This window comes from Lampetra planeri, unplaced genomic scaffold (assembly GCF_965212315.1).
Source record: "Lampetra planeri unplaced genomic scaffold, kcLamPlan1.2.h2 scaffold_461, whole genome shotgun sequence".
In the NCBI taxonomy this organism is placed as follows: domain Eukaryota; kingdom Metazoa; phylum Chordata; class Hyperoartia; order Petromyzontiformes; family Petromyzontidae; genus Lampetra; species Lampetra planeri.
The window spans coordinates 35,319-52,568 of record NW_027615284.1 but is presented as its reverse complement, the minus strand read 5'-3'; the positions used below and the strand labels follow the sequence as shown (position 1 = coordinate 52,568).

The window sequence follows — 17,250 nt, the reverse complement described above, 5'->3', positions numbered from 1 at the left end:
AATGTATTTTTTTATTTATTTCGTTTTATTTTGTTGAAATGGAGGTACCTGACCAAGTCAAAATGATTGCCATAACACATTTATGTGGTTCTTTTATTGCATTTGTCAGCACCAGCCCCTAACAGAAGAGAAAGGTTATAATCTTTGGTCTATAAATAAAAAGGGGATTGCTGTTTTCACCATGTCAAATGCTGTTGTATTTTTCTTTCAGACAAACAAAAACCCACACCATCTACTCCAACAAACTTGTTTTTCTATCCATTAAGTGACAAATCCTCTGATTTACGCTGAGATTTTTCCATTTTCATGTGCCTATCCCTTGGAAACAGACACCAGCCTGGACTCTAGTATTCAGTGAGCAAAGTTTACCAATTGTCTGCATCAACACAAATAAGAGACATTTGACAACACATGGGATGACACTCATTTGTAATTGTCATATTTTCTCTGCAGCATTGCAGGTAGTCTGAGCAGTTCAGGTGGCCAAAAGCCCCAGCCCAACATGTATCTGTTCTATGACTCCAGCTATACATCCAGCTATCCAGCAGGCCAGGTCACCCTGCCAACTGGCTCTGCCCTGTATGTAGGAGTATATGTGATGAGAGTGATTCAAGCCTTGCAGTTATTCTGGAGAACTGCTACACAACCCATTCCTCAAAACCAGATGACCCCGTGGACACCTATTTCATTCAGAACGGGTATGCCTCTATTTCCACATCAGACTCAACAATACTGCTGGAACCATATGTTTCTTCATGCTGCCATCTCAGGTGGTTTTCACTAACCACTGTCTCTTTTGTGTCTTACTTCGAACCTTCACATAAGACTGCATGAAAGTGGCTTAAGTGCGAGAAAAATAATTAATTCATACTTAGTTCAGACTTAAAGATTTTTTTTTTTCTCAAATTTTGACTCCATCTGACCGACAGTTGTATTTTTGGCCCATACTACAACAAACATACATCCTCAATATAAATACAATGTAAAGTACTGGAATTTAAATTCTGTAATGATATAGGATAATTTTAACTACTTTTTTCAGGTGTCCACTGAATCCTGAACATGTGACAGTGAGTGAGAACGGCGTGTCCCTCAGTGCTCACTTCTCCGCCATGGTCGTTGATGTACCAAGATGACAGTCAGCCCCTATTCATTCACTGCAAACTAAACCTGTGTGACAAGAGACAATACAGATGTGTTCCAGTGAGTCAAACATTCAACATTCAGAATCAACCATGAATCAGTGATGTTTTTCCAAACGCTGTCTTATCATTTTACCATTCAACCCTCAGTTTTGCAGCCAGAGGACATACCGCTCTGTGACCGATGAAATGCCACTTGAACTCACCGTTGGACCAGTCATACTGTGAGTATTAAATTCAGTCTGGATGTCTCTGGACTGTCATATCTGTGGAAATTATAATATTTTTTTTCCTCTTGTTTACATTCAGGGAAGGGATAACGGACTGGCGGGGTAAACTGGGTGTAGGGTGATTGAATAATGAATTAGTATTGGTGTATGAATATATCGTATAAATATGAATTAGTATTGGTATTGGTATATATTTCTTTTAGCTCTGTCTGTCGGTCCTTATGTATGCTGATGCAGATTGAACGATCTTTCCCTGTGGGGTGAACTTTGTTTGCTGATGTGGTCATTTGATTTATGTCAAGGATGGTGTTATGTGGTGCAGTGATGTAAGCTAATGGAATTGTTTTGTCATATGCATTCGTGTTGTTTGGGGTGGGCACTGAAGTGGGGATGAGTCTTCTGTCAGCAACTTAAAATCAATAAAAAAAATAAATAAAACTAAAGCTGTGATGTTGTGAAATTTAATTATTTTAAAAAATGGCCTTGTTTTAGGCCATGTTTGTTGTTTTGCCAATCCCAGTTGTCAACAGGTGGGCGGCGGGGTACACCCTGGACGTGTCGCAGCTGTTTAAGTTGACAGTTTCTATCAGAGCTGTGTATTTTTCTTTGTTTTGAACAAAAAAAAGATTTCCAGTGTAGCAAACACATTGTAGTTGCGGGTGGTAATGATCAGAAATTTGATGGGAGCGGACAGGAGTGGGATGCAGAAAAGTCTTTCACAGGGCTCTACAATACAGCAACAAACCAAATATATTACATGACTAATTCATGAGTGTAAGTCAGTGACATCTGTGTACATGTGGATGTATGACTGTGTGGTGCAGCGTTGTGTGGACAATAAATATAATATAAAATAAAGAAAGAATAATATAGGCACTGCTGGGATACACAACAGACCTACACCAACTGTCCTACCTGTTCCCAGAATTTGTGTGTGCGAGAGAAAGAGAAACTGCAGCAACAGCACCACCACCAGTGTAATGAGCACATCACAATGTCTTCTGTGGTTTCATGAACTTGTTCCCTACTGTGTTTGACTATCTACCTGCATTCCAAACCGACTTGGTCTCTTGGTCCCCTTTTTGGCATTTACTAAAATAGACAACTAAAAGAGCGAAGATTAAATAAAAGAAATACAAAAATAATACTATGAGGGACTGTAAGAAGGATTATAAATTACTAGAGGAAAGAGCTTGTGAGGTTACAAATGAAACAAAGGAATCTCAGAGTCTCAGTTTTGCTCAAGAAAATGTTTTGAGTTCAGTTTGACCCCCCAGTGAAATGTGTCATGCCGATACATCTTTCTTGATGTTCTTTCTTTTAGTATGTTCATTCAAGTATGCTTTAACTATTTAATATGTAATCTAAAAAAAGCAGATCCTGATTCTGTCTTATCATTAGATGAGTAATGATGTTTAGTTCGGTATACTAGGATACCTAGTCTTTAACTTCATGATACATTCCTTCTCAGTAGTTTACAAGAGTTCATACATTGGGTCATGGTGTTTGGAGAACGTCAACACAAACGATTCATTGTTGGCTCCAGACCACAGATATGTGTCTCCTGAACTGGACTGGACTAACTGAAAGGAGCACTTGGCACCATGGGTGAGATTGTGTGTTGGAGCAGAATAAAGAGCTACGTTTCCTGAGTTTCCTGACAAGAACCCAGATCGCCACACTGGTGTCAGAAGTGGGATCCAGAATGGCAGCGACGCTTCAGGAAATAATTGATCTCATTTTTTGTCTGGAGGCCATGCAAGGGCAATTAATCGCAAATTCTGGCTGGCCAACATAAAAGAGCCTTGCATCCTTGGGCTCGATCTGTTGGCGAAGTGGGAGGCTGTGGTTGACATTCATGGAACTACACTTCATTTGGGTTCTGAGGGGGGAGTGCCCTGGGAATGCCTGGGAAATGAAATGGTGGATCCACTAACACATTTCTTTGATTTATCATTGATATCAGGAATATTTCCAGATAAAATGAAAGTTGATGAAGTTGATGACAAACACCTTTTCACCAACTACAGGACCTGTATATTTGCAACTCTGTTCTCAAAAACATACAGGTATATTGTTTGGCAAAAACATTTTTATAAGTTTAGTTTTGTAAGTTTAACAAAAAAGCCAAAAGGAAATAAGCCAACCATTTAGGAATTTAACATAAGCATACACTACACAGTCCCAAGGACATGAACCAAAAAATCGCCAGTATAGCACGAGAAAATCAAGAATTTGTCTAGGCTGGACCAGGAGCTGAAAGCCTCGCGCCATCATGTGCAGCTGATCATGTGACTTGTTAGTTGTAAAAGTGATGACAAAAGCAATGCATAAATTAAAATGATGTTTGATACAAATAAGTTATCAAGGCTGCAGCTCTCAAATATTTCAGTAATCATGTATTGTCGATTAATCAAGTAATCAATCGGATAAAGCATATTTTTGCTTGTTAAAAGACCAATTAAAAATAGACAAGAGAAAATAAGACATTACATTTAAATAATGAAGGACCAATTGGTTTCCCTTTAGATCATCAACAGTTTCTTGTCTTGTCTTGACACATTTCTAGAGAGGCAAATTCAAACCACATAAATGCCAGATAATGGTGCTTTGTAGATAAATTTGTCCATCCATGACTGTGACAACTTACTGAAAAAGAAAAATGAATAATTATTATTAGACATTACTATGACTAAATGGCATAATGATATAGAAGGTGTTACGGTCTTTCTCCTGTCTCCTCACCTCCCACACCATCATGCTTGCCGTGGGGGCGTGGCCACCAGTGCAGCCCCCGCCTGCTCGACCGGGGCGTGCCCTGCCCAGCCGTGAGCGTCAGAGCGGCACCGCGCACCTGTTGCCAATCATCTCATCACCCCCATCCATAAGTGTTTGGTCCTGCAGCCCACTCATCGCCAGATCTTCCCATATCTTAACGCGGCAAGTATAGCTGAGAGTCCTTCCGATCGAACGTGCTGGACCTGCAGCGTTATCGATCACACTTTCCCCTCTGCTATCCTTGACCCTCTCTTTGCAACTCCACAGACCCGGTCCCGCGGTGCTGTTCCCCACCTGCCCAGCTGGCCCCCCTGTGGAGATTCCTGGCCAGCTGCTGCCGTTTGAGCTCCACCACAGACCGTGGAGGATTTTTCGTTTCCGTTATTGGAAGAAAGCTTTTCTTTCCTGAGACAGCCCTCTCGTTCCCTTGTGTCTCGCATTTGGTTCCTGCCTCAACCCGAACCCTAAGAGAAGTTTCATGGCTGTGCATGTATGAAGTTACAACAGCTGACTAGGAGAAAGTTCAAATATTATAAGATTGTGAGTTTTTGCAGAGTTCAAAATAAATTAAGACTAATATTTAAATTACATTAAATTAATTCAGACTATACACACACTTCCTTGTTCCACCACACAATATTGTCTGCTAAAAGTGATCAGCTACTGATTAGTGAAGTAGTAGTATATTTGATAACTGCTCAGTTATATTTATTATGTTTTGACTTTTATTTATATTGTCTCCACAGCGTTGTCTTTTATAGATTAAATATACTATGTATAAAGTTCTCCTTCCCATGCATAGGTGACGTAAGCACGTTGTGTCGCATTAAAGTATTCTGTGCGGCCTCTTGACCTTCACAATTAAATGATGATTTTTTTGTAATTAAGGAAATGAGATTACTCGAGGAATTGTTTCACCCCTAGTTATCATTGAATTTGAACAAAACATTGATTTGGGCAGCGTCAAAGAAGTGAAGATGTTTTAGTGGAAATGACAACGTTGCATTAGAAAGAGCATATGAATTATTTGGGTTTTTCATCGACCACAAGTTCTACTGGAAGGCCAACATTAAGTCCATGCAAAAAAAAACAACAAAAAAACATGCACTTAGATGAGATTTTTTTGGACAAAACAAGGACTGCCACACTGAACACTCTGAAACTGAAAAGTTGTCTCACAACATTCCAACTGTCATCAAAGTCACTGAACATTTTTCATTCAGTCAATGTCCCTGGAGGTTTTACTGCCACAGCACTGTCACAGACTGTCTCCAATTCTGATTGTTTTGGAAACAAGACATATTTAACAGATTGTGAACATATTGTTCAGTGAGGATCCCAGTGACACTGTGAGGGTAAGAGTCAAACTGTTGATTTTTTCTGACTCTGATTCTAGTCCAAGTATTCTTGTTATATATCATCATTTTTACTTTTTTCCAATTTTTTTTTCCAATTTATTTTTACTAATTTATTCTGTACAATTGTTGAATGTTGTTCCAGTCACAATCTCCCTTTGTGGCTGGAAAAGCACTTGACCTCTCCAACCAGTGTGTACTTGTACATCTGCCTTAGCTGCCTGTAATATAATTGTTTTTACAATTTTTTTTTTAAATTTATCTCCATTCATTGCTCTGGAGAGAAAACCCCATTCATTCCTCCTGGGAGACAGACAATGACATGTGACTTAGAGACTCCAAACCGGTGTGTACTTTTACATCTACCACAGCTGGAACTGTGTTGTAAAAGCACCATGCAACGACTCCACTATCGTTGCCATAGTTTCATAACTTCATAACTGTCTTTTTTTTTGTTTTAAGTGGTGGGTATATGTACCCCCATGCTACAAATTCATCTACCCCATTGAAAACCCTCTGCTGGTGGGACACTGTTAAACGCTACCAAGCTCTGGTTGTTGCCGTAGACAATATGTGTGAAGTGATTCACAAGGCATGTGATGAAAATAGAGAGATGTATTTACTGGGAGATAAGAATACAAACTTTAAGAATCAGGTGCTGGTCTGATGTTTTTATGGAGAGTGATTGAAATGTTTGACATGAGGTTTTTATGACGCTATTAATTCCAGTAATGAATAAACATGCACATGCACCACCAGAAATTAACTGTAACAACTGTGATCACACCATGGATTGATGAGGAGCTAACGAAATGCACTGCTGGTAGAGACAGAACAAAAAGGGCAGCAACAACATCTGGTGATCTGTCAGGTGGCAGTTATGTTGTAAAATAAGAAATGAGGTAACTAAACTGAATAGAACAAAAAAATATATGATGAGACTGGAATAAATAATGTAAAATATGTTGGGGAGAAAGCTCTGGGGGTCCCTTGAATAATGGGCAGAAATAACATCTCTACAACACCCTACATAGAGTCAAGGAGGGGAATTCAGGCTTGTCACCAGTTTTGAACAAAATCCTTGAAAAAATTGTCATTCAACCCAATACAGCAATACAATAAAAAGTTCTTATGTGATATGATGGGTGACTGTTAATATTTTATTCACCAAATATTTCATAGATTGCATTGATGATTATGATTATTATTTTTTTTGAAAATACATTGAACACTCAGTGAAAACTTGTCTCACAACATTCCCACAAAGTCTACACTGACGGCAACGGTTACTGAACATTTGCATATTCAGTAAATAGCCCAGACACAGGTTTCTTAACTTTAAATTGAAGCACTTGAATGTCAAACACCTGGTTTTACCTGTCACAGAAATTTTAATTGCTTTTTTGTCTCCTAATCATAGTTACATTTACAGAATAATTTGACCGATCACAGTTGGCTATGATGACTGAGGAAAACACCATAGGGATAAAACCCTGTAAAGAAACAATAAGATAATTAAAATCAATAAGAAAATAACATGAATAATACAATTTAAAAAATCAACATAAATCGGTCATTAAATCATGAAGTATGTAAACCATCAAAGGTAAATAATAAACAAAAATTAAAATGAACATGAGAAGAATGAAAAATAAAATCACAATAAAGAACAAAAAATGAGAATAATGCAGGCAGCTGTGATTGGTATTGTAAAGCTTTTGAGCAGAAGCACATTTCTCCCAACAAAAATAAGACCAATAATTATCCAAGCAATCCATGAAAATTCATGAGGTATTATCTCATTGCTCAAAACAATCCAACTCATTTCTGCGAGGACAACAGCCAAGGAACACAAGATTGAGTTTTGTTATTGAATTGCAAAATCGGTCACAAAATGAATATTAATTAATCACATAGCCATTATGCACAATTATTATGTGATCTAGCTCTACCTGATCTATCTCTTTTTTTGTGAGCATGTGTCCATGTCATTACATGACCTGTAAATCAACATTTTATTCAAATTAGTCTTGGGTCATATATGTCAAACGACACAAGCTCAATACCAGAGTGATTACACTGCCTCCTATAAATTCCCGTGTAACCATCGGTGCTTTAGCTTTTTCTTCTGCAGTTCTGTAAGTAGTTAGTCACCTATCACAAAGAACAACTTGTACCATACCTAAAAAAGGTAAGTGAACTATATGATGATGACAGTTTTGATGATGACAGATATTGTGTAACACACACACACACACACACACACACACACACACACACACACATACACATACATATATATAATGAACCATTAATATTCTGTAAAATGTCTTTGCACCTTTCAGCAACTTAGTGTCTTCAGTCCTGGGTTTTGCCCACCATGAAGGCACTTCAGGTGATGTTGTTGCTGCTGCTAATGCAGACTTTTAAAGCAAATGCAGGTAAATTGTCTGGAATTTATCTCTCTATTTCACACATTTGCTTAAAATGTAATATTTGTTTGTGGGATTACCAGATTACGTCTTAAGGAGCTTTGTGCTGTGGCAGAACACTGGCCAAGAATTCAACCAGTACATATTGAGACGGAAATGGTTCATTTTCTTTAACAGCTACCTTTGATACATTAGAGTTTGGTTATTCAAATCGAATATCCGGCACAAAATTTGTTTAGGGTGTATGATGGCAAAGGCAAAGCCAGCTAGTGTAAATACATTGTCAGGTAATGTTGATTTTGTATTTGTAATGTTGAAATGTATTTGGACTCAAATGTCCCTCAGATTTCTCAGAATCTAATGAAAGAAGTTGTTTGTCATCAAGGTCTGTATGTCCTTTTCCTGTCTATTGGTCTAGGCATATCCCCTAATAACTCACATCTGGATCAATAACTTTATAGCAGCAGTAGGGACGTCTCTCCAAAACAGAAAAAAAAAAATGATGCATGCTAGACAAACACCAAACTACACCACCAAAGGTAGCACTGGATTCTGGAAAATTGCATTCAGCCTGTAGGAGGGTTAAATCAGTTATTTTTAATGAATGCAGCATTAATACCTGATGCTATTTCCAAGAGTGAAGAGGGGCATTGAAATATCTGCTTGATGTCGCGCATAATATTTACATTCGTTTCTCAAATTTTAAGCTCACTTGTCAAAGCTGGTCAACTCCGACAACAGCTGCTCCGGAAGAGTGGAGGGTCCGCCAGGACGGGATCTGGGGGACGGTGTGTGATACTAACTTTGGACTGGAAGAAGCAGATGTGGTTTGTGGACAGCAGGATTGTGGCAAGGCCCTGTCAATTAAATCTTTTGGTGGAGGCAGCGCAAGCCAGGTGATATGGTTAAACAACGTTGATTGCATCGGAACAGAGGCAGACTTGTCTGCGTGTTCATTTCAATTGTCACCACCTTCATCCACCTGTGATCACACTCAAGATGTTGGCATCATCTGTGAAAGTAAGTGTTTCTTCTCAATGATATCTTCCTGGGAAAGCTGCAATTTGACCCTTTCGAGGGCACTGACTAAAATACTAAAAGAGAGAGAAATTTGACCTCCAGAGCAATGTCATTTTAGGACTTGCAGGAACGTTAAATATATGAAAGCTGCACATCCCCAGTGACACACAAACACGATCACTGTGGTCATTTTTGAGATGCAGTGTTTCCAAAACTGCACAGAATAGCTTTTTTAAATCAGTGTTCACATTAAGCTAAAGTGATATGAGTTCCCACAACCAGTTCCCAGAATGTTGAGGGAAGTTCAAATGTCTGCTTGATCTCACCCATAATATTTACATTAAATGCTTGTTTTTTAAGATCACAAAGGGGTGAGGCTGGTTAACCCCCGACGGCATCTGCTCTGGAAGAGTGGAGGTCCTCATAAATGGTGCCTGGGGGACGGTGTGTGTGATACCAACTTTGGAATGGATGAAGCACAAGTGGTTTGTGGACAGCTGGATTGTGGCAAGGCCCTGTCAATTGAATCTTTTGGTGGGGGCAGCGGAGACATCTTGATGGACAAAGTTGATTGCACTGGAAATGAGGCAGATTTACCCTCATGTTCATATGATTCTCCTGGAGCCAGCTGTGATCACACTAACGATGTTGGTATCATCTGTGAATGTAAGTGTTGCTTTCTCAATTATACCTCCCTGGGAAAGCTGAATTTTGAACCCTTTATAGGGCACTGACTGAAATGCTAAAATTAAAACTTAAACTCCAGGCCGTTGTCATTTCAGCATAGGCATTGATTTTGGTGCTTGCCGGTACCCACCACTTTTAGTCACCACTTTTGCAGGAATGTTCCAGTTATGAAAGCTGCACATCCCCAGTGACACACAAAACACGATCACTGTGGTCATTTTACCTGGAGGCTAAATGAGATGCAGTGTTTTCAAAACTGCACAGAATAGCTTTTTTAAATCAGTGTTCAGATTAAGCTAGAGTGGATATGAGTTCCCCAGAACCAGTTCCCAAAAATGTTGAGGGATGTTTACATGTCTGCTTGATCTCACCTGTAATATTTTACATTACATGCTTAATTTTTAAGGATCACACAGGGGGCGAGGCTGGTCAACGCTAACAGCAGCTGCTCTGGAAGATTGGAGGTCTCTATCAAAAGCACCTGGGGGACGGTGTGTGATACCAACTTTGGAATGGATTGATGCAGATGTGGTTTGTGGACAGCTGGATTGTGGCAAGGCCCTGTCAATTGAATTTTTTGATGCGGGCAGCGGCGACATCTTGATGGACAAGGTTGATTGCACTGGAAAAGAGACAGACTTGTATGCATGTTCATATGATTCTCCTGGAGCCAGCTGTGATCACACTGACGATGTTGGTATCATCTGTGAAAGTAAGTTTGCTTCTCAAAGATAACTACCTGGGAAAAGCAGAATTTTGAACTCTTTATAGGGCGCTGACTGATATACTAAAATTCTAAATTTTAACTCCAGAGCGTTGACATTTGAGTACTCTTGCAGGAGTACTATGAAACGCTGCACATCCCCAGTGACACATAAACATATTCAATCTGGTAACTTTACATGGTGGCTAACTGAGGTGCAGTGTACAAAACTGCATGGAATACCTTTTTAAAGTGTTCAGATTAAGCTAAAGTGATATAAAATTGAAAAAAATATGTAAATGTACGTCATTAAAAAAAAAAAAAGTTTTTTTGTTGTTGTTTTAGTATAGTTACACCAGTATACTGGTGATGGAAATTTAATGAGTTTCTTACATTTTGCATTTGAACTTTGATAATAAAAAAGTGCAATAATCATATTTATTCCCAACCTTTCATGAATGTTGTTTTAACATATGCATTTACATGTTTACAGGTTCCCGAATAAGGCTGGTTAACCCTAACAGTCAGTGCTCTGGTCGGCTAGAGATCTATCACAACCACAAGTGGGGGACGGTGTGTGATGATGACTGGGATATGGATAATGCTGAGGGTCGTTTGTCGACAGCTGGGCTGTGGTGATGCTCTGGCAGTGGAACACATGCACTTTTCCTGGAGGGTACTGGGTCAGTTTGGTTGGATGGTGTGGACTGTGATGGCTCTGAGTCATCAATAACAGAGTGCAAACGTCATGAATTTGGAACAAACAACTGTGGTCACGATGAAGATGTCAGTGTCATCTGTGAAGGTAAAGTGTGTGCCATTGGAATTGGTGTTTATTTCTTCATTTTATGGTGGCAAAAGTTCAACAGACTTTGCCAATAGAGGTTTTATGTTACAGCATACACATACACATAAAACACTCTCAGTCAGTGGACTGTCCAAATCGTCATGCAGCAGCCAAGCCAGAAGGCAGAACACACCTACACAACCTTTGATTGACAGGTTCCACACACACACACACACACACACACACACACACACACACACACACACACACACACACACACACACACACACACACAGCATTTTCCAGCTTGCTCCTGTACTGAGAGACTGCAGCCCACTGTGTGTTCTTTGGAAATGACAATGACCAAAACCCTCACCCTTTTTTTTCCAGGCTTCAGATCCATTCAATGCATTTGACTATTTATGACATAAAAACGAATTCAGTGTATTTCCGTTCTCACTTTCTCCAGAAATTGGCTTCGATCCAGACAACCCTAAATTACCACCAGCGAAATCTGTGGTGAGGCTGGCAAATTCAAACACAAGCTGCTCTGGCAGAGTAGAGATCTACTACAACTACCAATGGGGGTCGGTGTGTGATACCAACTTTGGAACAGACGAAGCTGATGTCATTTGTGGACAACTGGACTGTGGCAGGGCTGTGTCAGTACATGGTGATGCATACTTTGGGAGGGCTACGGACCAATCTGGTTGGACAAAGTTGACTGCACAGGAAGTGAATCATCTGTAATTGACTGTTCACATGATGGGTTTTGCAACCCACAGCTGTGATCATGGTGACGATGTTGGTATCATTTGTGAAGGTGAGCGCACGCCATTATGATTTAGTTAGGTTTACTTAGCTCTAGATCCACACACATACACAAACGCAAGCACAAGCACACACACACACACACACACACACACACACACACTCAGTATGTGTGTGAAGAATAATCTGTTTTTGTTTTTTAAGTATTTGCAAGTAATCACAACATGCCTTGATACTGATACCCACATAGTAAAGTTTTTAAAAAAAAATCCTAATTTATAATATTTACATCACATTTCCCCCTAGGTACAAAGGTGAGACTGGTAAACCCGAAACCCCAGTCAGTGTTCTGGTAGAGTAGAGATCTACCACCAACCATCAGTGGGGGACAGTGTGTGATGACGACTGGGATATGGATGATGCAGAGGTGGTTTGTCAACAGATGGGATGTGGCAAAGCTCTGGCAGCAGAGCAAGAGGCTCTTTTTCTGAATGGCAGTGGACCAATCTGGTTGGATGATGTTGATTGTTCTGGAAGCGAGACATCTTTAGCAGATTGTGGTCATGACGGGGTATGGAAACGAAAACTGTGGTCACGGTGATGATGCCAGTGTCATCTGTGAGGGTAAGTGTGTCTCTTAGAATTTTTTTTTTTTTTCTGACTCCAATTTTAGTCTGTAAGTACATTTCTGCATACGGTGGGGCAAAAAACTTGGCAGCCACCAATTCCGCAAGTTGTCCCCACTTCAAAAAGATGAGAGAGGTATGTAACGTTTGTCATAGGTGCCCTTCAACTTAAAAAAAAAAAAAAAAAAACAGGAAATCACATTGTATGATTTTAAAAGAATTTATTTGTATAATGGTGCAGAAAATAAGTATTTGGTCAGTGACAAAAGTTCACCTCAATACTTTGTAATGTAACCCTAGTTGACAATGACAGAGGTCAAATGTTTCCTATGGGAAACACTGTAGCTGGTATTTTGGCCCCTTCTTCCATGTAGATCTTCTCAAGAGCTGTGATATTTTAGGGCTGTCAGTGGGAAACACAGACTTTCAACTCCCTCCACAGGCTCTCTATCGGATTGAGGTACGGAGACTGGCTAGGCCACTCCAGAACCTTGAAATGCTTTCTACATAGCAACTCCTTCGTTGCCCGTGTGGTATGTTTGGGATCGTTGTCAGCCACGTTTCATCCTCAATGCTCTCATTGCAACGAACTCAGCATTCTTCACCCTCCAAACACGGCAAGCGGCGTTTATATCAAAGAGCTTCATTTTGGTCTCACCCGACCACATGACATTCTCCCAGTCCTCCTCTGGATCACTAATCCATGACGACAGAGTGTGTTACGAATAGTAACCGTTGTTACTGTGGTCCCAGCTCTCTTCAGGTCATTGACCAGTTCCCCCTGCGTAGTTCTGGGCTATTTCCTCACCGTACTCAAGATCATTTGTACCCCACAAGGTGAGATCTTTGGAGCCCCTGATCATGGAGCCCCAGGTTGAGGGAGATTGTCAGTAATGTTGTATTTTTCATCTATTAATAATTGCTCACACAGATGACCTCTTCTAAGATGATCATCTCAGTCTTGTGCAGCTGTACAGTCTTGTCCCAGCTTTGGTCTTGGCCATGGTGGAGAGGTTGCAGTCTGACTGTTTAAGGGTTTGGACAAGTGACTTTTATACAGAGAATGAGTTTAAACAGGTGCCATTAATACAGGTAACAAGTGGAGAATAGAAGAGCTTCTTCATGAAGAAGTAACAGGTCTGTGAGGGCCAGAATTCTTGTTTTCTGCACCATTGTGCAAATAAATTCTTTGAAAATCATACACAGCAATTTCCAGGATATTTTCTTTTACATTCTGTCTCTCACAGTTGACGTGTACCTATGAAGATCATTACAGACCTCTCTCATCTTTTTGAGTGGGGCAATTTGCGGAATCGTTGGCTGCCTAATTTTTTGCCCCACTGTATGACCATACTCCTGTATACGTTAATACAAGATTAAAATTGTCAAGGTCTTTTTTCTCAGTTATTAAAATGAAGCTGTGCAATTGTTGTTTTAATGAAAGCTTTACAGGCCCACCCAATTTCGCCACAGACGACTGAGAAACAGCTTTATTTTTTCTTGATAACTCTTTTACCATAACTCAAGCTTACATAGCGTGGCCTTAGTCTTGCTTGTATATCAAATATTGTGACGATGTTTTCTTGGAGGCCTTTAAATTGGAAGAATCACTGTGTCGCATCTTGATGGCAGCACAATCATTCAATACATACAGTTTAACATGAACTGCACATAGTGACACTTGTAGTTTCAAATCCTTCAACAAAATATGTGTGTTATTTCTTGAGATATGACTTGATCTGACAGAAGTTTCTCTTTCACTTTGACCAGAAATTGGCTTTGATTCAGAAAAGCCTGATTTAGAACCACCCACGTACACTGGTGAGGTTGGTTGACTCTAACACCAGCTGCTCTGGCAGAGTAGAGCTCTACTTACAACTACCAATGGGGGACAGTGTGTGATGACGGCTTTGGGATGGATGAAGCCCATGTGGTTTGCCATCAGCTGGACTGTGGAAGGGCCTTGTCGGTTCATTATGATTCATATTTTGGGAATGGTTATGGACCAATCTGGTTGGACGACGTTGATTGTACAGGAAAAGAGTCATCGATAACAGATTGTTCACATGATGGGTTTGCATCCCACAACTGTAATCATGGTCAAGATGTTGGTGTGATATGTGAAGGTGAGTGTACAACTTCATAAATCTGCTACTTTTTACTTTGATTTGCCATTGAGCTTGCGATAATGTGAAATATATGCAATAACATCACAGAGCCAATTATGTTACACTCAATCCTTGATTTTTGTATTTATTTACAAATGGAAATGAGATAAATCGCTAGTAAACAGTGATTAAAGTACTTTTTATTTTTTGGTGCCACTATCGTTGTCGTTATTGGTCTATGTGCACATGCAGCGTTGTGTTGTGCTTTAGTTGAATTCACATACTCATTCTGGCTGCTGGAGTCTGCGTTTTTGCCCTCCCCCACCTCCCATGGATGATGACGGCCCTAGCATTTGCCTATACTGCCTATGCCCCAGGGCCCTGATGTAACTTCATCTTCAACTCAAAATCAACTTCACAGAGGATTTTGGAGGACATTGACTTACACAAACCAAAAAGCAACAAAACTGCAGTTCTCTCTCTCCAGAATGAGATGTGCATTACACTAGCATCTTCCTTTGCCAGTACATAGATCATGAAGCAAATTGTTGTAAATGTGCCTCGCCTGGTGCAAAACAAAATAAGATCATAATATAACATAAAACCTGTGAGCTGCCATGTTGACTTGTTACAGGCATTATAAAATGTAAGAACACACCTGGCAGAAGTAATATCTTAATTTAAAGAAGAACATATGAGTGTGGCGCACAAAACCAAAAACAAATTTTTTCTGATTTACATTCACTTTTTTTTTATTTTTGACAGGTTCTCAGGTGAGGGTAAGTCAACCCTAACAGCCAGTGTTCTGGCAGAGTGGAGATCTTGCACAACAATCAGTGGGGGACAATCTGTGATGACAGCTGGGACATGGAGGACGCTGAGGTGATCTGTCGACAGCTGGGCTGTGGAAAAGCTTTGGCAGCACATGATGATGCACTTTTTCTCGAGGGCACTGGGCCAGTGTGGCTGGACCGTCTTGACTGTTTCGGCAATGAGTCATCAATAACAGCATGCTCACGTGATGACTTTGGATCATGGAACTGTGATCACAATGAAGATGCCAGTGTCATCTGTGATGGTAGGTGTGGACCTTTGGAATATGACGCTCAGTGACCACGGACCCAGGAGAGATAGGCTCCAGAAATAGATTTGGTATTATGTCCTAATAAATGTTCTATTAGTCCGTAGCTTCACTGGATAATCTTAGTTTGAAAAAAATCAATAAGACTTGTCTCTCTTGTCTCGCTATTTTGGTTTTGGAACACATAACCAATCTGCTTGCTGGGGCGGTGAAGTAGCTTCATTACATATAATAAACTTCTGATTTTCATATACATAATAATTAATACATAATACATCAACTGCACATGGTGAGACCTTGTCGTTTTATTTTTAGTCCTTCAAAAAAGTATTTGTGTTCAGTCTTCTAATGTGATGTGAACTTTTCTTTCACTTTGACAGAAATTGGCTTTAACACAAGTTCTCCAGATTTACCGAACCAGAGAATCACGTGAGGCTGGTTGACTCTAACAGCACCTGCTCTGGCAGAGTAGAGATCTACTACAACTACCAATGGGGGACGGTGTGTGATAACGACTTTGGAATGAATGAAGCCCATGTGGTTTGTCAACAGCTGGGCTGTGGCAAGGCTGTGTCTGTATTCGACAGCGCACATTTTGGTGAGGGATATGGACCCATCTGGTTGGGACGACGTTGACTGTTCAGGAAGTGAGTCATCAATAGTTGACTGCTCACATGACGGGTTTGCAGACCACAAATGTGATCACAGTGAAGAACGTTGGCGTCATCTGTGAAGGTAAGTGTACTTCTTAATATATTATAAAGGAAATTAAGGACACAGAGCTATAGTCAAATAACTGCAGAAAGAGGTTAGATAAGTTATGTGACTGACAGAAGGAAAATATATACTCAGTCTCAAAACTGTCTTGCATCACCTTGACTTTGATATTTTCTCAGCGTTTTCTTTTTTTACAGTGTAGGGGCTACCATTAGGCTTGTATAAAAACCCCCGAATTGACATCTCGGGCAAAAAAATATAAGTAAACACTGTGTGCTCACTGAGTGATTTATTCCACCTGGGAGACAAGTGTGGACTTTGCAGGCCACATAAAAATCTTTCTTTGTTATTTGAACTGAAACTGAAGTGAAAAATGTCAAAACCACGTTATGCTGAGAAACAATTTTCCTGGTTTATTATATTTACAAAACATTTTTTCCCCAGGTATCCATGTGAGGGTGGTTAACGAAAACCCCAAGCAAGTGTTCTGGTAGATTAGAGATTCACATGGATGACCAGTGGGGGACAGTGTGTGATGACTACTGGGGTATCGATGAAGCTGAGGTGGTTTGTCGACAGCTGGGCTGTGGCAAAGCTCTATCAGCAGAATATTCAGCACTGTTCCTAGAGGGCACTGGGACCAATCTTGGTGGATTATACGAACTGTACAGGAAATGAGACACATTTTTGGCGATTGTACTCTGGAGTTTTACGACTATTGTTCTCACAGTGAAGATTGCCAGCGTCATCTGTGAAGGTTAGTGTGCACCTGAGAACTAAAACAGTCTGTTCTTTTCTCAGTTCCTCAAGTAT

The 17,250-nt window shown here is 40.1% G+C and overlaps 1 protein-coding gene across 1 annotated transcript; it reads left to right on the top strand.

Annotated features, from left to right (window-relative positions):
• The first annotated feature begins 4,130 nt into the window (after nucleotides 1-4,130).
• Nucleotides 4,131-16,453, top strand: LOC144741204 (scavenger receptor cysteine-rich domain-containing group B protein-like). The gene is given in 10 exon segments (XM_078623805.1): nucleotides 4,131-4,312; nucleotides 4,418-4,489; nucleotides 12,247-12,280; nucleotides 12,282-12,464; nucleotides 12,466-12,547; nucleotides 14,345-14,400; nucleotides 14,402-14,604; nucleotides 15,437-15,721; nucleotides 16,155-16,344; nucleotides 16,346-16,453. Coding segments are annotated over 10 exon segments (1,395 nt in total).
• The last annotated feature ends 797 nt before the right edge of the window (nucleotides 16,454-17,250 follow it).